At 40.1% G+C, this 23,980-nt stretch overlaps 4 protein-coding genes across 4 annotated transcripts; all 4 read right to left on the bottom strand.

Moving 5' to 3' along the window:
- Positions 1-1,934: 1,934 nt before the first annotated feature.
- On the bottom strand, positions 1,935-5,620 carry LOC311342425 (extracellular calcium-sensing receptor-like; the record flags this gene model as incomplete). The annotated part of the gene is made up of 6 exons (XM_084467258.1): positions 1,935-2,836; positions 3,493-3,616; positions 3,729-3,956; positions 4,063-4,857; positions 5,002-5,293; positions 5,388-5,620. The coding sequence occupies 6 exons, from the start codon at positions 5,618-5,620 to the stop codon at positions 1,935-1,937; spliced, it is 2,574 nt and encodes an 857-aa protein (XP_084323384.1).
- Positions 5,621-9,798: 4,178 nt separating this feature from the next.
- On the bottom strand, positions 9,799-13,182 carry LOC311342426 (extracellular calcium-sensing receptor-like; the record flags this gene model as incomplete). Its single annotated transcript, XM_084467259.1, has 6 exons — positions 9,799-10,700; positions 11,037-11,160; positions 11,282-11,509; positions 11,616-12,405; positions 12,563-12,859; positions 12,950-13,182. 6 exons carry the CDS (start codon positions 13,180-13,182, stop codon positions 9,799-9,801), a joined length of 2,574 nt encoding a protein of 857 aa, XP_084323385.1.
- A 908-nt stretch (positions 13,183-14,090) lies between these two features.
- Positions 14,091-18,514, bottom strand: LOC311342427 (extracellular calcium-sensing receptor-like; the record flags this gene model as incomplete). Its single annotated transcript, XM_084467260.1, has 6 exons — positions 14,091-14,992; positions 16,335-16,458; positions 16,531-16,758; positions 16,906-17,700; positions 17,858-18,149; positions 18,282-18,514. 6 exons carry the CDS (start codon positions 18,512-18,514, stop codon positions 14,091-14,093), a joined length of 2,574 nt encoding a protein of 857 aa, XP_084323386.1.
- Positions 18,515-20,181: 1,667 nt separating this feature from the next.
- On the bottom strand, positions 20,182-23,570 carry LOC311342142 (extracellular calcium-sensing receptor-like; the record flags this gene model as incomplete). The annotated part of the gene is made up of 5 exons (XM_084466978.1): positions 20,182-21,351; positions 21,487-21,717; positions 21,799-22,623; positions 22,899-23,187; positions 23,365-23,570. The coding sequence occupies 5 exons, from the start codon at positions 23,568-23,570 to the stop codon at positions 20,182-20,184; spliced, it is 2,721 nt and encodes a 906-aa protein (XP_084323104.1).
- Positions 23,571-23,980: the final 410 nt, after the last annotated feature.

Genomic DNA, 23,980 nt, shown 5'->3' on the forward strand with positions numbered 1-23,980 from the left:
AAATATTGCAAAGATATTATATTTATTTTGTTCAATGATTATCAGCACTTATGTGATAAACCTTAAGAAAACTAAAAACTAGGGAAATCCCAGAGTTTTCTATTTCAACTATAGTACAGATTAGTAGCTTAACTAGATAAAGTTAATTGATACAGTTTGATGTCATATTGACATTGAAATATTTGGTTCTGAGTGGAAAATTTGAATTGCCACTATCGATCCTAGTATAGGAATACAAAGTCTAAATTAGAATATTTTAACATTCAACTTTTTTCAACTCTTTCAACTTTTTAATACTATTATTGCAATTGCAATACATTTGACCTTTCAGAATGTTAAACTGTGCAGTGCGATACATTTGACCTTCCAGATTCTTCAGTCCAATTCATTTTACGTTTCAGAATTTTCAGCAAAGCTTTGTGCTTTTCATTCAACTGTCAGCGTTCACCTGCATTTTCTGCAGGTAATGCATTTTCTAGTTAATTTCAGTGTTGGTAATTGTATCTGGGAGAAGTAAAAGGAGGCCATCTTGTTCTCCTTATATTTTCATTATCATTGATTCTTCTGGATCAACATCAGACTGCACAATATTAGCTTTATGCAGGTGATAAATAGTTAAATATTTCAGTTAAACCTACTGTTCAAAAGTTTTAATTTAACACATATTCATTGTTACAAGTATGCAATTGGCTAAATAGGTCCATTGGTTGTTATATCAAAGCCATTATCATTATATATAAATCAAAATTCAAATTATTACTGGAGCACTTCGGAATAAAAATAGAGAGGCACAAATCAAGAGGCCAGAATGGCATAAGGAATCACATGTCACAGTCATGCACAATAACGTTTTTATTAAAGGGGACATCTTATGAAAACAACACTTTTCCTGGGATTTGGTGTTGTTTGGGATCTCTGGTGCTGCCACACGCATACAAACTTTGAAATAAGTCTGTACATGCTTTTTTGAGTGAGATATGCATTTCTGAATGTACCCAGCCTACAGTTACCAAACGAGTGAGTCAGTTTCGGCCGCCTCTTCTACGTAGGAAGGAGGCACATTTGAATATTACCACCCACTTCCCCATCCCGCTCCAATCAGAGCTTAGATAAGATTTTGTGGATCAGCGGACGAGCGCTAGGCTGAGATGTTCATGCATTTCAGAAGCAGGTAGATTCCATACAAAAATAGACGTCTAATTTGTCAGTTTGCCATGTGACTGCCTGGCAGGGAGTCCAGTGGAGCTGCCGGACTGCCGCCGAGCTCCACCCGCCGAAGCTGCCGGCAGCTCAGCTCCGGGAGTACAATCCCTTTCTCCTCCATGACACGTTTCAATCTGGACTTCAGGGAGTCAAAGCTAAAGTTCCTTTCCCCAATTCTTCTCAACCATGGCCGAGATAACCCGCACTACGAGTCATTGCTTGTTGTGGAATTACCAGAGACATCAGACGCAGTCTTTATGATTCATAATATCATCCGAGGCGCACATAGCTTTTGGCCGTGATATTAGATATTATATTATATAGATACCTATATATAATATATAATTATAATAATAATAATTATTATTATAATTATTATTATTATATATTACATAATATTATATTAAATAGATATAGAGCTCCGGGAGTCCGCAAACGGCAACAATCATTTCTCCTCCATGCTGTGGTTCACTCTGACAGCTTATTTGTATGCAATGGGCAGCAGCTCATTTACATTAAAGCTACAGACCCCAGAAACACCACATTCTGAAGGGACTGAAACAGAGGAGAATAGCGGTAGGCAAGATTTCTTTTCCTAAAACCTATTTCCAGTAAACAGCTTCAAAAACATGTTTTCTGGAAATCATATACTATGTTTAATTGTTGGGAAAACACCATAATATGTCTCCTTTAAAATATTTATTTCACTCTGAATCGGAACATCTACAAATCTAACTCTTCTTATCCATCATGTTCTTTTTAGTGTTTCTTTCTGGTTTCAACAATATTATGTAGCACTTTGGAATAAAAATACAAAAAAGTAACCCAAAACTAGAGGCCAGGATTGCAAATATTTCCACAGCCACACTGAACTTCCCTGGAGAACTAACATAAGCAGGGATGAAGGTGATCCAGACTGCACAGAATATCAACATACTGAAGGTGATGAATTTGGCCTCATTGAAATTATCAGGCAGTTTTCTGGCCAGAAAAGCCAGTATGAAACATAACAAAGCTAAAAGTCCAATGTATCCCAATACAGCCCAGAAACCTATAGGGGATCCTAAGGCACATTCTAGAATGATTTTATCTTTAAAATGCCTTAAATTCTTAAATGGATAGGGAGGGTTGGCTGTTAACCAAACTATACAAATCACAACTTGTATAAAGGTAAAAGCTAGAACAACGATCCTCTGTCTACGAGGTCCAAACCATTTCATTAGATTACTACCGGGTAGTGTAGCCTTAAAGGCCATCAACACAGCAAGAGTTTTCCCCAGAACACAAGAGATACAGAGGACAAAGGTGATCCCAAAAGCAGTGTGGCGAAGCATACAGGACCAGTCAGAGGGACGGCCGATGAAGGTCAGAGAACACAGGAAACACAGAGTCAAGGAGAAGAGCAGCAGGAAGCTCAGCTCAGAGTTGTTGGCCTTGACTATTGGAGTATTCCTATGTCTGAAGAAAATGAATGCCACTGTAGCAGTCAAGCAGGCTCCTAACAAGGAAGACAGGGTGAGAATTGCCCCCATGATTTCAGTGTATGTCAAAAACTCAGTTTCCTTTTTCTCACAATCATCTCTTCTCTCATTGGACCAGAACTCAGGATGACATCGCACACAAGTGATAGAATCTAAAATGGAAAAAATAAAGAAAGTAGAATTATTTTATTCAATATGAGACACGTTTTTCAACTCATCTCAATTTTTAAACTATTATGCTTTTTTTTTAATTTATTTTTTTACAATGCAAGTCAATGGCCTTCTCTGGCACTTCAACTATTTCAGACATCGTATCTTGGTAAATTTTCAATGTAACCTTTGTTCAAAAATTGTTTTATACTTTTATCAGAATCACAGTTTAAGTTCCATATCAGCTTAATTTTCAGTTGAGAAGGTGCAGGCAGTGTTGCCAGAACCCTAACCCTAACGCATTCTAGTTCTGAAGTGTAATCCATGTGAGTGCCATGTGAGTGCCATAAGTGCCATGTGAGAGTAAACACAGGTGTGGCTCATAGCACTAAGATGGTCTTGTTTGTGCGAGAGAACCAACAGGGCTCAACCAGAGTATCTTAGCCAACTCCACTCATTTGTTAATCATGAACCACAACCTGAATCACAACCTATGATTCAGGTTTTAATCATATGAGATACACCTGTGTGTACTCTTCACTTACTACACATTGACTGAATTGTGAAAAGGGTTGATAAATTAATTCAGTGTTACATTGTTAGGATGATTGATTTGATTTGCACTAATCCTACATTCTCTTGAGCAACACTATAGTACCTGTTGTGTTACTGACTTCCCCCTCTGCACATGGTATACAGTCATAGCAGCAGACAGGCTTTCCTTTCTGGAGGACCTTGCGAGTTCCCAAAGCACATGTCCCGCTGCAGACTGAAATAGGTACCTGAATGTGGAAAACAGTCAGAGTTGATTCAACTTAAATTGAACATGCAATGATGTTTACACATTGTTCATGGACTGTGCTGATCATTATATAATGGGAAACAAATAACAACCTGTTTTGAGTTATTTGCCCAAGTAAAGGTTTGGTTGTCTAGATTTAATTGTTTGTCTTCAGGCCTAGATGCATCATAGAGGCCAATAGTAACAAACTCCACACTGCCATCCTTCTTGGGTTGCCAGTTTATGATGTCATACTTTGCAGCTGGGTCTCCATACTCATTAAAGTAAACCTCCTCTCCCTCTTTGGTTTTAAATATTATCTGTTTCAAACGCTGCAAAATCTGATAAGAAATGCTTAAATTTAGCACATTCATCATAGTAAATATTTGATTAAATCAGCAGTCCTCAGTAGCATTTACAGTATATAACGTTTTGTGTGTAACTCACCGCTTGCTGATCTGATGCTATAGTGTTGCTACACATTTCTTCACAGCCAAGAATAGTATGAAGAGTGTGGGCAACTGCATACACTGCTTTATATACATTGTTAAAGATTGGCATAAGGGACATGTCATTGAAGCTGTTTTTTATCCCTGTGAGATCTTCATAACCAGTACAGTGTTCCAGATTTTCTCCTGTTTGCTTTATATTATTAAATATACAACCAAATGTTGTCTCCCAGAACTCTGTGAACAATTTATTTCCAGAGGAGTTGAGTGGCTTCACATCCAACATGAACTCTCTCAGGCCAGTGACATGGGCCTTTCGGATGGCCAGGCCAATAGAACCTTTCAAGATATAGTGGCCCCTTGCAATAGCAATTTGGGAATCTGATATCCAACCCTCAGTGCCTACCCATTGGTGCCCTGTGAGGTTGTGGTGGGCAAACTCCTCTATTAGTACTTCCATATCCATATGATTGAGGAACGCAATAATAACTTTGGAAGTAGAAGCCTTAATGGTCTCTATAATCTTCTGCTTTTGCTCTGGTGGATCTGTTCTGATAAAAGGCAATGAATACTCAAGACAGATGCCCAGCTCTGTTGCTGTGTCTTTGAATATAGACATTCCATTGTTGCCATAGTCATCATTTGATCTAATAGCCCCTACCCAGGTCCAACCAAAGTGCTTGACCATTTGGGCTAGGGCTCTACTCTGATAGTAGTCACTGGGTATTGTTCTGAGGAAGGATGGATACTTGACTTTGTTGCTAAGACAAGCACATGTTGCAAAGTGGCTGACCTATGGGATAGATAAAAAATATATATCAAAAATGCATTTATCAAGTTAGAATTACAGATGATAAAAAAAGATCTAGAAAAATACAGAAAAAATATACATAGTATTTTCGATGTTTAGAATAGAGGTTATTTTGAAAGACTTTACCAATGGAGTGTGAAAAGGTCCAATAACTGTGGATATTGCCATGCAAGGAGAAGATGAGGTCACTCCTATAATGGCAGGGACAGATCCACTGCAAGGCTTCTCAGACATGGAGGCCATTTCCTCATTGCCATTGATCAAAGACAGGGCGACTCTAACTGCCCGTGCAATCGAACCACATAGATCATACATCTTATAGCCTAGTGTAATGCCAGGCAGAATGTCTGTGCTGTTGTTTATTTCCTCAATGGCAAAAAGCATTGCCTGTGCAAACTGGAACGCTCTGAAATTCAGACTTGAACCAAAGGGTTAATATTACATCCAAGATCAATACATTTGCATTTAAATGTGATGTGCATATCCATTTTTTATGTATGATTCTGAAGTACCTTGTGCACTGCAATGGTAGTGGTCTGTGCACGTAGGTAGACTTCATGTTCTTCCAGCTGCTGTGGAAGGAGAAGATTCCACCCAAGATGATGTCTCCAGTCTTGAAGAGCTGGGGCTCCTCTGGCTCCCCCATCAGGCTGCACACTCGCTCCTCAGACTTGGAGAAAGACGCCACAAGCAAAAGCTGTAGAAGAGCCAAACCCTGCTCTGACCACCTCTGTGTGGAGAGCATACCTAACATGGGTGGCATCACATGCAGCAAAGAACAAGACATACGCAGCACTGGTATTTATATCAAAGGGGAGTGTGACAAATATAGTAATATGACCGTATTGATCCCTCCTGGATGGGGGAGAGGGGTAAACAATTCCATCAGGTGGGCACAATTTGTCCACAAAAGTTACCTGTTTATTAAAAAAAAAAATTATGCAGTGAAAGCGTAATAGATGAATTGTCTTTCATTCAATTTATTGGGATTCATGAATTAATGTTATTCAAGCCATGTAGAATTGAAAAGTAAACCATAAACATGCAACAACATTATGTTTGTTATGTTTCATGATTATCAGCCTTCACGTGATTTACCCTAAGAAACTAAAAAATAGAGAAATCCCTGGGAGTTTTCCGATCAAGCTTAAGTACAGATGACTAGCTAAACTTGATACTTAGTAAGTTGATGCAGTTTGATGTAGTATTTAAATCGTAATATTTCGGTTCTCGTAATTTGCATTGGCACTATTGACCACAATATTTCAATCCATAGTTATGAGTCATTGAGACGGCCCGGTTCGTAACACACATATGAAAGATTATGTGTGTCAGTGTAGGAAAGTGTGTCAGAGAAGCATAAGGAGGATTTCTTCTTCCTGTTCTATTTTCTAGAATCTTGTTCTATGTACATCCTTACTGTACCAACTGCAATATATTGTCTTTCTTCTGACAAATGTACTTATTGTAAGTCGCTTTGGATAAAACTGTCTGCTAAATGCCTTAAATTTAAATATATATTTTAATCATAAATTATCCCCTTGGATAAATATCCTCATCCTCATCCTCATCCTCATCCGCTTATCCAGGGTCGGGTCGCGGGGGCAGCAGCTCAAGCAGGAGGCCCCAGACTTCCCTTTCCCGGGCCACATTGACTAATTGGATAAATATTAGACAGCAAAATATTAGCTTTATGCAGGTATTCACTTTATTAGGTATTCACAGTGTAATGTAAGGATTCTTTTTTTTGGTTTTTCGGGGAGCCCCTTTCTCCCGGCTGAAATTCCCATAGTGGTGGTCAAATTTGTGGTCAAAGTTAAATGATCGGCCCTGCCTTCCTGATAAATTTACAATTCTGAAACTTGGCTTATTTTGCATGCTGAACATTTTTGCCTCTTGGACCCATGATGTCTGTCTGGGGTTTCATTTTATGTGCATGTGAGATTTTCGTAAAACTTAAAAAACATTCTCAAAGTCAACCAAAAGTCAAAATGACCCAACATGTTATGCACACGATCTATGGACTTAGATTTAGCAAAGATTTTTGAAAATATGGCTCACTTATGCGGATATCCAAATCTTTCAATATTCAATCGATCACAGTTACACTTGAGAAAGGTTCAGGGACTGGAAACGAATTTGGGACATAGAGGCCACCCCCTTAATAACTGTTGTGTGTTGTTAAAAATGAAGTCACAGTGCAAATTTGAATAAATGCTAAGCTAAGCGCTAATGCTCTAAATCGATCACAAGTCTGCTTCAGAAGGTGGCAGGAACTGGAAACTTTCCAGGCAGACCCTTCCATAGAGGTCACCTCCCTTAAGAGGGTGTACGAAGTATGGTGTGGTTATCATATTCCATGACTTCACAGTGCAAATGACAGTGATTGCTCTTAAGCGTAATGCACCACTTCCCCTCCAGGTGTCCCAAGATCACACACAAATGGCATCTACTATTAAACCACTGTGTTTGTGTGTGTGTGTTTGTGTGCATATATATATTTGTGTGTCTGTGTATCTATCTTTGTGTGTGTGTGTGTTTGTGTGCATATGTATGTTTGTGTGTCTATGTATCTATCTTTGTGTGTGTGTGTGTGTGTGTGTGTCGGTCTGTGTCTGTGTGTGCGCACATTTGTTTTTGGGAGTAAAAAAGATACCAGTGCTGTAGTACAACGACCCACCCTTTTTAGAGGCATAGTTGGGGCTTGGAGTAATGACGTGCCCACGTGAATCATTTGGAAATGCCGGTCGCTGGGGTCGGCTGGGCGTGGGCTGTGAATACCTTGTGTGACTGCTTGCAGTTCTTGATATACATTGGTTTAACTTGCTGACTGAAAGTTTGAAACACAGCTCATCATAGTAACTAGGATACAATTGCCAAAAAAGGTTATGGTTATTTGAATGTTAACATGATTATAATTGATCAATTATTCACATGATAGCTATATCCATGGGCGTCAGTTTGGTTTGAAATGTGCTGGGGACAGAGACGCATTCGAAAGTGCATTTTCAGAAGTGCTGGGTACAATGAGGATGCAATCTTTTTTTTCTCTTTAATGCAGGTAATGAAAGGTTCTGAAAGACGGCATACCCATGTAGCTTACTAATGAATAAAAGGGGGTCATCCCTATGTTCCCCGGGTCCTATGTTACCCGCTTTGTATGTGACCGGGGAGCGAATGTGTTTTTCGTAGGTGGAATCCGGAAGAATCATGAATATTAGGGTTACGGTTATGGTTAGGGTTAGGGTGAGGGTTACGGTTATGGTTAGGGTTAGGTTTAGGGTTAGGAGTCAGGGTGTGAGTTTGCCTGACAGGCTGCCTGTCCAATCCTAGTGCTTGAGGCGGAATTTTTTCCGGATTCCGCCTACGAAGAACACAGTCGCGACCGGGGAACATAGGTACGCTCCCAATAAAAGGTATACAAAAAACTGACGTCTGACACGTTTTATGAAGAAAGCGTTTCTAGAAAGCATTGGACATAGGCTATGACCCACTATTGTCGCTTTTCCACCGACAGTGGAAAGCTACCAACACAAACAAAGAGCTAGGAAAGCAAATTAACTACGTGTTTAAGTTGTGAAGGGGCAAACGTGTGGCTACACACAGCACTACAGATGTTGAAAAAGATTGAAAAAGCAAAAAATATTTGTTGCACAGCTGAACGGTGTATCACATCATGAGCTGGCTGTTCTCAATTCACAACACACATCCATCCTACATCAGGCATTCTGACCAAAACTCATGCACTCCCCACCACAGTTATTACACTAATTACTCCACTATCGTCATCTCCACTATACCCAACACTGTACGAACGCAAACCGTGGATAAGTTAGGCTACTTGGTGGCTATGGCTAACATCAATTGCAAGAGTTGAAACAGCCGACCACTTGAGTGCAAAAAACACAAAACACCTCACCACAGCACTAGCATATCTTAAGCAATAAATATCACGCCTTACCTTTATTTATGTGGCAGTGGTCTGCAGATGAATCCCATATTTCGCCTACCACATCAATTTAGTTCTACAGGTTATCGCTCTGTATGTCCGTGGTACTACCAACCTGCTCTGGTGCTTTATACCTAGGCCTATGTATTCAGGCTAAAATGACTTGATTGTCTGATGCCTCATCATTGCATCCCAGCCAAAGAGTATTGGTATTAATACCTCATTCATTGTCCAAGCCAGGCTGGCAGCTCATTCTAAAATAAGTAAGGGATAATGTATAGAACGCCGGTCATTATCGGGAAAATAAGCCCTAACAGAGCGAACCGGACACTGCGCGAAGCGAAGATGTCTTGCCCTGAAGGGGCTTGTTCTAGATAATGACCGGCGACGTTCTATACATTATCCCGCTTATTACACGGCTACTTGCCAAAACGAAAAAATTAATTCACACGGTATGTCTTTTTACAATTCATTTGTTATTACAATTCGTAGTGTTGATCAGCAAAGAAATATTCCGCCAAAGACGTTGACGTTGCTTAGCAACCAAATACGCTGGGGTTGATAAGTTACCGGACTACTTGCGGAGTGATACGAGAGACGTGAATCAGAGCCACTTTCCTTGACAGCGGTCATTATATGCAACGGTCAATTATCGAAAAATAATTCACAGCTGGAAGTCTGGAAGGACCATGCAAGTGAACAGCGCATTCCACAGCACTGAGAAGAGCCGTGTAATAATCCATAATAATTAAACTACATTTTTTTGTCTTTAAGGGGTGGGTACAAAATGAATCTTGACGACAACTGGTGGGTACTCTTCCCCAGCGTAACTGACGCCTATGGCTATATCACTTTAGAATAAAGATAGAAAATAACAAACCAAGAGGCCAGGATGGCACAAAGAACACATGTCACACTCATGAATGCTAAAGTCTTTATTTGAATTTTGACTATGAATAGAAACGGCTATGAATCTAACTCTTCTTATCCATCATATTCTTTTTTGTGTTTCTTTCTGGTTTCAACAATATTATGTAGCATTTTGGAACAAAAATACAAAATAGTAACCCAAAACTAGAGGCCAGGATAGCAAATATTTCCACAGCAACACTGAACTTCCCAGGAGAACTAACGTAGGCAGGGATGAAGGTCATCCAGACTGCACAGAATATCAACATGCTGAAGGTGATGAATTTGGCCTCATTGAAGTTATCAGGCAGCTTTCTGGCCAGAATTGCCAGTATGAAACATAACATAGCTAGGAGGCCTATATACCCCAACACAGCCCAGAACCCTATAGGGGATCCTAGGGCACATTCTAGAATGATCTTATCTTTAAAATGTCTTAAATTCTTAAACGGATAGGGAGGGTTGGCTGTTACCCAAACTATGCAAATCACAACTTGTATAAAAGTAAAAGCTAGAACAACAATTCTCTGTCGACGAGGTCCAAACCATTTCATAAGATTACTACCGGGCAGTGTAGCCTTGAAGGCCATCAACACAGCAAGAGTTTTGCCCAGAACACAAGAGATACAGAGGACAAAGGTGATCCCAAAAGCTGTGTGGCGAAAAATACAGGACCAGTCTGAGGGACGGCCGATGAAGGTCAGAGAACACAGGAAACACAAAGTCAAGGAGAAGAGCAGCAGGAAGCTCAGCTCAGAGTTGTTGGCCTTGACTATTGGAGTATTCCTATGTCGGAAGAAAATGAATGCCACTGTAGCAGTCAAGCAGGCTCCTAACAAGGAAGACAGTGTGAGAATTGTCCCCATGATTTCAGTGTATGACAAAAACTCAGTTTCCTTTTTCTCACATTCGTCTCGTCTCTTATTTGACCAGAACTCAGGGTGACATCTCACACAGGTGATAGAATCTAAAATTCAATAAAAAATATAAGGTAGAATTATTGCATTTATTAAAAGACACTTTTTATGTAAGAAAAAAAGTGCTGATGATATAAATTAAGCATTTTTTTTAAATGATCTTGTTTTGCCATTTCTCTTATTTATTTTCTACTTTTGTTTAGAATAAACAGTTTATTTATCCCTGTATATGTTAAACCATTCATATGTTTATACCAATACATGGTATTATAATCAGTGTAACTTTCATGATGGATACTTTTTCACATGACTGCAATGTAAAAGTAAACACAAATTATTATATACATGGCACTAATCCTACATGCTCTTGAAAAACGCTAATGTACCTGTCGTGTTACTGACTTCCCCTTCTGCACACGGTATACAGTCATAGCAGCAGACAGGCTTTCCTTTCTGGAGGACCTTGCGAGTTCCCAAAGCACATGTCCCACTGCAGACTGAAATAGGTACCTGCATGTGGAAAACACAGTCTGAGTTGAATCGACTGTGTTTTAACTTGACCATACAATGATGTTTAAACATTGTACATGGACTGTGCTGATCAATATTTAATGGGAAAAAATAACTTAACCTCTTTTGAGTTATTTGCCCACGTCAAGGTTAGGTTATCTATATGTAGCTGTTTTTCTTCAGGCAGAGACGCATCAAAGAGGCCAATAGTAACAAACTCCACACTGCCATCCTTCTTAGGCTGCCAGTTAATGATGTCATACTTTGCAGCTGGGTCTCCATACTGATTAAAGTAAACCTCTTCTCCCTCTTTTGTTTTAAACCTTATTTTTTTTAAATGCTGCAAAATCTGATGACAAATGCTTAATTTTAGCTCATTGATCACATTTGATTCTCATTTAAATCACCAATCAACAGAGTCATTTACAGTTCATAACATTTTGTTCATAACTCACCACTTGCGGATCTGATGCTATAGTGTTGCTACATGTGTCTCCACAGCCAAGAATTTTATGAAGAGTGTGGGCAACTGCATACACACCTTTATATACATTGTTAAAGATTGGCATAAGGGACATGTCATGGAAGCTGTTTTTTATCTGTGTAAGATCTTCATAACCAGTACAGTGTTCTAGATTTTCTCCTGTTTGCTTTATATTATTAAAAATACAACCAAAGGTCGTCTCCCAGAACTCTGTAAATAATTTATTTCCAGAGGAGTTGAGTGGCTTCACATCCAACATGAACTCTCTCAGGCCAGTGACATGGGCCTTTCGGATGGCCAGGCCAATAGAGCCATCCAGGATGTAGTGGCCCTTTGCAATAGCAGTTTGGGAATCCGATATCCAGCTTTCAGTGCCTAGCCATTGGTACCCTGTGAGGTTGTGGTGGGCAAACTCCTCTATAAGTACATCCATATCCATATGAGAGAGGAACCCAATAATAACCTTGGAAGATGAACTCTTAATGGTCTCTATAATCTTCTGCTTTTGTTCTGGTGAATCTGTCCTGAAAAAAGGCAATGAGTATTCAAGGCAGATGCCGAGCTGTGTGGCTATTTCTGTAAATATGGCCATTCCATTGTTCCCATAGTCATCATTTGTTCTAATAGCCCCTACCCAGGTCCAACCAAAGTGCTTGACCATTTGGGCTAGAGCTCTACTCTGGTAGTAGTCACTGGGTATTGTTCTGAGGAAGGATGGATACTTGACTTTGTTGCTAAGACAAGCACATGTTGCAAAGTGGCTGACCTGGGGGATAGAGAATAGTATCAGAAATGCATTATTAGATCAGAAATACTACAAAGTGAAAATGAAATACAAATGAAAAGATACAGACAGCTAGAAGCATAAAAAAAGACGCATGATATTTCACTGTTCAACCGAGGATTATTTTGAAACACTTAACCATTGGGGTGTGAAATGGTCCAATTACTGTGGATACAGCCATACAGGGGGAAGATGAGGTCACTCCTATAATGGCAGGGACAGATCCACTGCATGGCTTCTCAGACATGGTGGCTGTTTCCTCATTGCCATTGATCAAAGATAGTGCAACTCTGACTGCTCGTGCAAGTGAACCACATACATCATAGATCTTATATCCCAGTTTAATGTCAGGCAGAAGGGCTGTGCTGTTGTTTATCTCCTCAATGGCAAACAGCATCGCTTGGGCAAACTGGAATGCTCTGAAATTCAGACTTGAACCAAAGGGTTATTATTATATATAACATCAAATACATGTTCATTAGAATTAGTTAAATCGACATATATATACGTTTTAAAACTACCTAATACACTGCAGTGGTAGTGGTCTATGTACGTAGGTCGACTCCACCGTCCTCCAGCTGCTGTGGAAGGAGAAGATTCCACCCAAGATGATGTCTCCAGTCTTGAAGAGCTGGGGCTCCTCTGGCTCCCCCATCAGGCTGCACACTCGCTCCTCAGACTTGGAGAAAGACGCCACAAGCAAAAGCTGTAGAAGAGCCAAACCCTGCTCTGACCACCTCTGTGTGGAGAGCATACCTAACATGGGTGGCATCACATGCAGCAAAGAACAAGACATACGCAGCACTGGTATTTATATCAAAGGGGAGTGTGACAAATATAATAATCTGACAGTATTAAACCATCTGGGGTGGGGGGAAACTATTTGATCTGGTGAGCGCAGTTGTTAAACCAAACGTTACCAAACGTTTTTTTGATAAATATGTAATGCAGAAAAATCTAAATGGAATCGTTATGAATGCTTTTAGTAAATGAACTGGCAGATATGCCTTCAAGTTCATTTAGGTTTGTATGATGGATAAGCAAACATAAATGATGCAACAATATTATATTTGTTTGTTTTTATGATTATCAGCCCTCAATTGATATAGCCTAATAAGTCTCAAAACTAGGTCAGGTTTCAGCTCAAACTATAGCACATAGCTAGATAGTTGGTTTATTGATGCAGTTTGACTCAGTATTTACATGTGTTTGTTCTGAGTGGAGCATTTGCATTGCTTCTATTTATCACACTATTTATAAACATAGTATTATACATTGAGACAAAATAAAATGAATATCAGTGTGGGAAATAGTGTGTCAGAAATGATCCCCTTGGATGATAATGAGACGGCACAATATTATCTTTATGCAGACAAAACATAGTTTAATTTCATATGAGCTTATTGACCGAACATTTTAAAACTCATGTTATCATTGTTACCAGGGAGCAATCAACAAAAAGGCAAGATGGGTGGTTATTTGAATGTCATTACGTTCATAGGATTATATTTTAATCAATAATTCAAATTATAGCTATTGCTCTTTGGAATAAAGCTAGAAAAGCACAAATCAAGAGACAAAGATGGCACAAAGATCACTTGTCCCGCTACAGTCTTTAATGAAATATTTATTATTTAACTATGATTAAGAACATCTACTAATCTAACTCTTCTTATCCATCATGTTCTTTTTTGTGTTTCTTTCTGGTTTCAACAATATTATGTAGCATTTGGGGAAAAAAATACAAAATAGTAACCCAAAACTAGAGGCCAGGATCGCAAATATTTCCACAGCAACACTGAACTTCCCAGGAGAACTGACGTAGGCAGGGATGAAAGTGATCCAGACTGCACAGAATATCAACATGCTGAAGGTGATGAATTTGGCCTCATTGAAGTTATCAGGCAGCTTTCTGGCCAGAAAAGCCAGTATGAAACATAACATAGCTAAGAGTCCTATATACCCCAACACAGCCCAGAACCCGATAGGGGATCCTAATGCACATTCGAGAATGATCTTATCTTTAAAATGTCTTAAATTTTTAAACGGATAGGGAGGGTTGGCTGTTAACCAAACTATACAAATCACAACTTGTATAAAGGTAAAAGCTAGAACAACGATCCTCTGTCTACGAGGTCCAAACCATTTCATAAGATTACTACCGGGCAGTGTAGCCTTGAAGGCCATCAACACAGCAAGAGTTTTCCCCAGAACACAAGAGATACAGAGGACAAAGGTGATCCCAAAAGCTGTGTGGCGAAGCATACAGGACCAGTCTGAGGGACGGCCGATGAAGGTCAGAGAACACAGGAAACACAGAGTCAAGGAGAAGAGCAGCAGGAAACTCAGCTCAGAGTTGTTGGCCTTGACTATTGGAGTATTCCTATGTCGGAAGAAAATGAATGCCACTGTAGCAGTCAAGCAGGCTCCTATCAAGGAAGACAGTGTGAGAATTGATCCCATGATTTCAGTAAATGACAGAAACTCAGTTTCCTTTTTCTCACAATCATCTCTTCTCTCATTGGACCAGAACTCAGGATGACATCGCACACAAGTGATAGAATCTAAAATTCAATAAAATAAGGTATAAATATTAGATTCCATGACATATTTAAGGAAAGTAGTAACATTGAGTAGTATACATAACACTCTTATGATTATTAAAGTATAGAACGTGTATAGTACGGAGTGGCATGAGGGCAATTGAGTGGCATGAGGAACGGACTTGATAGAAATGGAATATAATAATCATAACTAAGTATGTTTTATTCGTGTTTAATCCCATGAAAATGTGTGTTGTGTTTTTGGTACCTTAAAATGCACCCTATATCTACAATGAGAACAGGTCATTTTCAATAGAGCCTGCCACTTTGGACCCCAATGTTACTACAGAAGTCCAGAATGGACAAACGACTCTAGAGGTTACGCAACCTTATTTGACAATCATACCCTATCTTACTTGTAAGCTTTGATCTATACTTTTTCAGACTAAACTAAACTAAATACAATTATTACATCTATCAAGGATTCTCATCACTTTGGCTACTCATTGGCTACTCGATACTGTCGTAGATGATGAAATCATTTTGGTAGAACCGACTGGCACATTACCACCAAGTACAGGCCCCCGTAACCCTTCCTACATCTTTGTAAAGGGAGGGGTGAGGAGGGGTGGATATTTAGTTGGTGGCAATCTGCAACCTCAGTGCTAGATGCTAATAGTTCCTACACACTGGACCTTTACAATTTAATCAAAATCTGCATTGCTTCCTCTAAAGTGTTCTAGATTCTAATGAGAACCCATGATAAAAAATACATGCAAAAAAAATGTATTTTTGAAGCTGTTCTAACCCAGCTGTATGTTGATACTGCAAGTTAAAAACCAAGATGCAGGTTATAAACAGCTTCAAATGTCATTTCACATTGTCTTCAAAAGACATTTTGTAAACACAAATCTGTGGAAACAGCAGAATATAATAGTCCTCTCCAACCATGGGCGTGGCTGTTTGTTTTCAAGCTACTGACCAATGTGAATGCCAATGATGATATTGTTATCTTGTGCATAGATGGTTAGACGATAGATGTTCATTATTGGGATATTTACATTGCAGTTATAATGGAAGGATCATTTTACTGTCACAATGAATCACTTACAGATAAGTGCCATAGATGAGTAAATAGAAGTGTCATAGCTTTCTCTTGTTTGATTCACAGCTGCTGAATAACAGAGTGCTAGGCCGTTTAATTATTTAGACTGCTTCACTATTTGCTGATCAAGTTACACTGCCTTTATGAAAAGTTCATATATTAAGTTATAAGCCTCCCGTTTATTTACTCTGCTTTGACACTTCTGTGAAAAGGGTTCCTCATTTAACTAAGATTTTCTCTTGAGCAACGCTATAGTACCTGTCGTGTTACTGACTTCCCCCTCTGCACACGGTATACAGTCATAGCAGCAGACAGGCTTTCCTTTCTGGAGGACCTTGCGAGTTCCCAAATCACAGGTTCCACTGCAGATGGACACTGGTACCTGCATGTGCAAAACATATTTTATAAAGTGGTCTGAGATCTGGGCTAATGATTATGCAAAAACAAGTTGTACCTTTTTTGAGTTATTTGCCCAATTAAAGGTCTTGTTATCTAGATTGAGTTGTTTGTCTTCAGGCAGAGACGCATCATAGAGACCAATAGTAACAAACTCCACACTGCCATCGTTCTTGGGCTGCCAGTTTATAATGTCATACTTTGCAGCTGGGTCTCCATTCTCATTAAAGTAAACCTCCTCCCCCTCTTTTGTTTTAAAATGGATATTTTTTATATTCTGTAAAATCTGAGAATAATGAAATAGATGTATTATTTATCATATATTTCCTTAAGACAACAATCTAGATCGACAAACAACCTTACTGGGGATAGTTACATTTTTCTAATCGTTAACGTAACATTTGTATTATATAGCATTATGTGTTTAACTCACTGTGAATGGATCTGGTGATGCAGTGTTGCTACACATTTGCCCACAGCCAAGAATATTGTGGAGACTGTGGGCTATTGCATACACTCCTTTATATACATTGTTAAAAATAGGCATAAGTGACATGTCATTGAAGCTATTTTCCAACCCTGTGAGATCTTCATAACCCGAACACTCTTTCTGACTTCCTGCTGTATCTTTTGTCTGTTTAAAGCTACAATGAAAAGCAGTCTCCCAGAACTTTGTGAATAATTTCTCTCCAGAGGAGTTGAGTGGCTTCACATCCAACATGAATTCTCTTAGGCCAGTGACCTGGGCCTTTGGGATGGCCAAACCAACCGAGCCATCCAGGATGTAGTGACCCTCTGTAGTTGCAGTTACAGAATCTGATATCCAGGCCTCAGTGCCTACCCATTGGTACCCTGTGAGGTTGTGGTGGGCAAACTGCTCAATTAGTATTTCCAAATCCATGTGCGACAGGAAGGTGACAATTACCCGAGAAGTGGAACCCTTAATGATGTCTATTATTCTCTGTATCTTTTCTGATGGATCTGTTCTGAAAAATGAGACTGAGTATTCAAGACAGATGCCGAGCTGTGTGGCTGTGTCTGTGAATATGGCCATTCCATTGGTCCCATAGTCATTACTAGATCTAATGGCCCCTACCCAGGTCCAACCAAAGTGCTTGACCATTTGGGCTAGGGCTCTACTCTGGTAGTAGTCACTGGGTATTGTTCTGAGGAAGGATGGATACTTGACTTTGTTGCTAAGACAAGCACATGTTGCAAAGTGGCTGACCTGGGGGATAGAGAGGAATGATATCACACATGTATTATTATAGATTAAAGTTCCACAAAGTGAATATAAAAATCAACATTAAAACTACACATTTAGAGTCAAATGCTTTTGAAATATTTTGTATGGTTAGGCTCGAGATTATTTTGAAACCCTTTACCAGTGGGATGTGAAAAGGTCCTAAGACTGTGGATATAGCCATGCATGGTGAAGAGGAGGTCTCTCCCATAATGGCAGGGACAGATCCACTGCAAGGTTTATCAGACAGGGAGGCTGTATCCTCATTAACATCCGTCAAAGCCAATGCCACTCTCACAGACCGTGCAATTGAACCACATGCATCATATATTATATATCCTAGTGTTATGCCGGGCAGAAGGTCTGTGCTGTTGTTTATCTCCTCAATTGCAAAAAGCATCGCCTGAGCATACTGGAACGCTCTGAAATTCAAACTTCAATCAAATGGTTAAGGATCCTAAAACACATTTAGTTTCACTCCATATGACTTTAAATTTGATGTGAAACCTTGAATGATCATATACAATGTATTTGTATGTGTATAGACATGCACATTTTTAAATTACCTAGTGCACTGCAGTGGTAGTGGTCTGTGCACGTAGGTCGACTCCACAGTCTTCCAGTTGCTGTGGAAGGAGAAGATTCCACCCAAGATGATGTCTCCAGTCTTGAAGAGCTGGGGCACCTCTGGCTCCCCCATCAGGCTGCACACTCCCTCCTCAGACTTGGAGAAAGACGCCAAGAGCAAAAGCTGTAGAAGAGCCAAACCCTGCTCTGACCACCTCTGTGTGGAGAGCATACCTAACATGGGTGGCATCACATGCAGCAAAGAACAAGACATACGCAGCAGTGGCCTTTATAGGGAGTTTATAGGGATACCTGATGTATTGGGACAATAATCATCATCTGTACGGTGTGGGTGTGTGTGTGTGTGTGTGTGCGTGCGTGCGTGCGTGCGTGTGTGTGCCATGCATTAATTTGTGTGAGGTCATGAATTAGGGTGACCAGACGTCCCCGTTTCCGAGGACAGTCCCCGTTTTCAGTGACCTGTCCCCAGCTACGGCTGTCCCCGGAAATGTCCCCGGATTTGACTGTGACTGAAAGATCCGTACCACCCGTACCACCCTCCCCCTGTCAACAAACCTGTCCGCCAGGGTAAGGGCAGTGTCCCCGTTTTAGTCTTCTATGACAAAAACATTACATGTTTGGAGGTTTTTACACCGCAGAACCCAAAATGTCCCCGGATTTTGTCTCAGAAATCTGGTCACCTTATCATGAATGAGCTCTCTTCTTCTTGTATGAGTCATTGAGGGAAGGTTGGCAATCTAATCCATTAAGGTTTACACATGGCCGTCATCTGACCACATGAATCAGGACAGCCAAGCCGCAGGGACACAGTGTAGCATAAGGCTGATGCATGTTCATAAGGAACTATTGGTGATTGGTTTTTACTCATACCTTTAATTATGACTGCTATGTCAGGGTTTGATATGATAGTGGTGCAATTGAAACAACTCAAAGCATATGTGTATTTTAACCGGCTAGCTTTCCTATTTTTTTTTTTATTGTAGCGTTTATTTTTGCCAATCTAGTATGAAAGGCTGTACTGTTACTCAAAGATATGGTGGTGAAATGATGGCCCAACAAGCATAGACGTTTCCATGGTTATTTTTATTTCATTACTTTACCTATGTATTTTCAAGGAATCAAGTACATGAAAAATATGACATCAATATAGGCCTACTGTAAATTGTATTAATAATTTACACTGATAATATATTCTTTCTTCATTAATAAGTTTTGCACATTAGTATTATTGCAAGTGAAAATCCTTGAATTTTTTTTTAAATTTGAATCCTTCAAATTAAATCCTGTGTCATTGGGTCAAGACTTTTATTTTGATATGTCTGTACAGTGTTGCATCGTGGGTATCCTGCAGCAGAAAAGACGGTATCTGCTGCAGGTAGGTTAAGCAAGAAACGTGACCGCATCAAAAATCAGTTAAAGTCATGTTATCATTGTTTTATACAAGTAATTTATCTCTAGACAGTTGTTACAAATATATGCTATCATATAACTTAGATTCTTGGGATATTTGGCATAGTATTGTTTCTTTTATTAGATTTTCTATTTTTGTTTGCACGAACATGGTTGTCGTGCCATTCGTAATATTGTATTTATTTTGTCTAGGCGGACCAGACCAATGCTCATACCCTTTTCTTTATTATTTGCTGACCCATTGTTCTTAACTTAATTTTGCATTTGACTAGAAACATCATTCATGGCTTGGTGAATGGAGATTTGTTATATTGCCATGAGTTTGCGCACTATGTATAATATGGTCATATTTTAATTACAATAGAGTTATTATATATGATATATAATTATGTACAACTAACAACTTACAACAAAGAAAACAAAATTTCCAATATTGTTGAATAGTGTGTATATATAATGCAATATAATCTATAATGTTCTTGGTGTTATCTGGCCCATCAAATGTTTCTTTGTATTTTTCTCTGGTGTAAGCAATATAATGTAGCATTTGGGAAGAAAAATACAAAATAACAACCCATAGCTTGAAGCTAGAATTGCAAATATCTCCACAGCTACAGTGAACTTCCCAGGAGAACTAACATAAGCAGGGATAAATGTGATCCAGACAGCACAGAATATCAACATGCTGAAGGTGATGAATTTGGCCTCATTGAAGTTATCAGGCAGCTTTCTGCCCAGAAAAGCCAGTATGAAACATAACAAAGCTAGGAGGCCTATATACCCCAACACAGCCCAGAACCCTATAGGGGATCCTAAGGCACATTCTAGAATGATCTTTTCCATATAGGTCTCCATATTCTTAACGGGATAGGGAGGGTTGATTGTTAACCAAAGAATACAAATCAAAACCTGTATGAGAGTGAAAGCCAATACACTGAGTCTCTGCTGAGTTGGACCAAACCATTTCATAACATTACTGCTTGGTAGTGTAGCCTTAAAGGCCATCAACACCACTATAGTCTTCCCCAGAACACAAGAGATACAGAGGACAAAGGTGATCCCAAAAGCTGTGTGGCGAAGCATACAGGACCAGTCTGAAGGACGGCCAATGAAGGTCAGAGAACACAGGAAACACAGAGTCAAGGAGAAGAGCAGCAGGAAGCTCAGCTCCGAGTTGTTAGCCCTGACAATTGGAGTCAGTCTGTAGTGGTAAAATATCAGTGCGATGGTAAGTGACAAACAGGCTCCAAACACAGAAAAAGTTACTAATAATATACCCATGAGTTCTCTGAAGGTTAGAAACTCGATAGCTTTCAAATCACAGTTATTTCTCTTCGTGTTGGACTTGTACTCAGGAGGGCATTTTTCACATTTCACTGCATCTGAAAGCATAGATATATTTAAGCTGCACAGTAGAGACAACCTCAGAGACAACAGTACAGTGCTAGCAGGGATTCTGCCCAACAGAAACATGATGAAGGCTAAGGAAAAGGCAAGGAATCCTGCTGTCTCACTTGTGCTGTTGCTGAACTCCCCGTCAGCACAGGGGATGCAATCAAAACAGCAGATAGCTTTGCCCTTGACGAAAGCCCGCCGAGACCCTGGTAGACAGCTGTCACTGCATATAGATCGGGGAACCTGCACCACAATAAACCCAGAATCAGTCACCTTAATTCACGTACTATCAAAATAAATAAAAATGGAAAACATAGATTTAAAATTCAATGAGACTTATTGATCATGTATAGTAATTAAATGTAAGCGTTATCTCACCTGTGTCTGTTGACCAGCCCAGATGGCACTGACATCTGGCTTCATTTTAAACTGCTGGCCCTCAGCTTGCGAGGCGTCGTAGTCGCCAATTGTTTCAAATCGGATGTAGCTGGATTCATCCATCTGCCAGTTCACCAGGGCGTAGCGGGCCGCTGGATCTCCCATGTCGTCAAAAGACACCATCTCACCGATCTTAGTGGTGAAGTTTACCTGCGTCAGGTAATGCAGCACCTTCAGATAAGCATTTGCATTATTAGTGCTTTAGCATTCTCAACATTCAGTTGTACCTCAGGAACAGTACATAAAGCACACCTGCCATGGTTGTATGTTGCCGCTGTCTGCACATGAGTTGTTCTCAAAGGGACCCTTTTCATCTTGGCAGGTGAGCAACAGGTGCAATGCGTGGGCTACCGCATATGTGGCCTTGTAGATATTATTCAGCAGACTAGCATCAGATACATCTGTGAAGCGGGATTGTGTCTCCCGCAGTGACTCCTTCCCGCTGCAGGATGTGACAGAATCCTGGGCCTGAGCTTCGGCCCCAAGAATGAGTGTGCAGCTGAACACATTCTCCCACAGCTCCACCAGGCCCTGGTCATTTGGCTGTGTAGATGGCCTGCTATTGACCAGGAACTCCTGAAGTCCAGGGACATGAGCATTTTGTGCAGCGAAACCAACAGCACCCTGCACCACAGCATAGTTCACTGGGGAAGCAATGTAGCGGTAGGTGATCCAGCCCTCACTGCCCACCCACTGAAGTCCTGTCACATTCTGGATGTACAGCTCTTTAATGAGGATGTCCAGATCAGTGCCATCAGCAAATGCAACTATAACCTTAGAGGTCGACTTTTTGATTATGTCTACCACCTTCAGGAACCACTTCCTTGGGTCAGTTCTGTAAATGGGCAATGAGTATTCAACACATACACCTTCCTTTTTAGCTGCCTTCAGGAAGGTAGCCATCCCACCATTCCCATAGTCACTGTTGGTTCGGATCGCCCCTACCCAGGTCCAACCAAAGTGCTTCACAAGCTTTGCCAGTGCTTGGCTCTGGTAAAGGTCACTGGGGATAGTTCTGAAGAAAGACTCATATTCTCTTCTGTTGCTAAGACATGCACAGGTAGCTGAATGACTTATCTGAAACGCATATTAGATAGACAAATACATTTTCCTCATGAGTATTTCAACACCATAACAATGCTTCTTTCCTCTGGCAAAACACGCTATGAAGCATACACATGTTAGTAAGCAATCAAATGACAAGGTTTAATCAGCCTGAGAAGAAGAGAGAGAGAGGGAAGAGGGTTTTAAGAGAGGGAGGCAGAAAGAGACACAAAGAGAAAGAGAAATCCCATGACAGATGTTTTACTATTTTAGTACATTCACTGCAAACCCTTGACTCACTAACTCACCACAGGTATATGGAAGGCCCCCATGGTGCTCGCTATACCTATAGTGGAGGTGGAGGTTGTTTCTCCAATGACTGCCTGAACGGTTAGCTTTTTGCAGCCGTCTTCCCCTTCCATGCCATTCCATCCATTCATTAGGTTGAGAGATGCTCTGACAGAGAGAGGGATGCTTGGGCAGGAGTCAAAGATGCTGTAGCCCAGTATTACCCCTGGAAGCAGCTCAGAACTGTTGTTGATCTCCTCTATAGCAAACATCATGGTGTAGGCATATTGTAGTTCACCTGGATCTAGGCTGTGAATCATTTGCAAAAAAAAATTATGAGATTAGAAATGTGGAAAAATATACACGGCACTATAAGCTAAAAATATATCACTGAATTATTAATTCTGAAATTAGTGATTCTATAGCAAAAGCAGAGCAAGATGTCATACAGCATAAATCACATTAGAATGTTCTTTTTTTTCTTACCCATTACATTGCACGCTTCCCGGGTCAACCTGGAAAGACGGATTGACACTGACTGGGTTCTGATGGAAGGAGAAAATGCCTCCTATGTTGATGTCCCCCTCCTTTGAAAACTGAGAGAGTTCTTTAGTCCCGTATGTTCGACACACTGACTCCTTGCCTCTGACAGCCAGCAGAGAGAGAAGCAGCAGGTTGGCTACCTGCAGCATCGCTAGCTTTCTGTGGTACCTATTGAGGGATCTATTGAGGGATCTGTTCATCAAATCCCTCAAGTCTAAGCATTTTATATCCTATTCCTTGATTGGCACAATACTTTGGGGAATTTCCTTAAACGTCAGTGGCTATCAGTGTTTTCCTCACTGATTATTATGATGACATGACATGTTGTGTCATGAGCAGAAGCCATTGATAGGCCTATTCCATTCGCCATGCTAATTTTCCCATTTACATAACTGGCGTCAATCAATCAATAGGCCATGGCAATGTCCATAGAGACGTGGTATAATATGTTTGTATTTCATTGTAACATTTAGATTAGTCTGGTATACATTTGAAAAGGTTTGAATTGGCTGTATATTGTGCACACAGTTAACATCATACTGATGTAATCTTTCATCGT

Source organism: Micromesistius poutassou (genome assembly GCF_964030765.1).
Source record: "Micromesistius poutassou genome assembly, chromosome: 4".
NCBI classification, from domain to species: domain Eukaryota; kingdom Metazoa; phylum Chordata; class Actinopteri; order Gadiformes; family Gadidae; genus Micromesistius; species Micromesistius poutassou.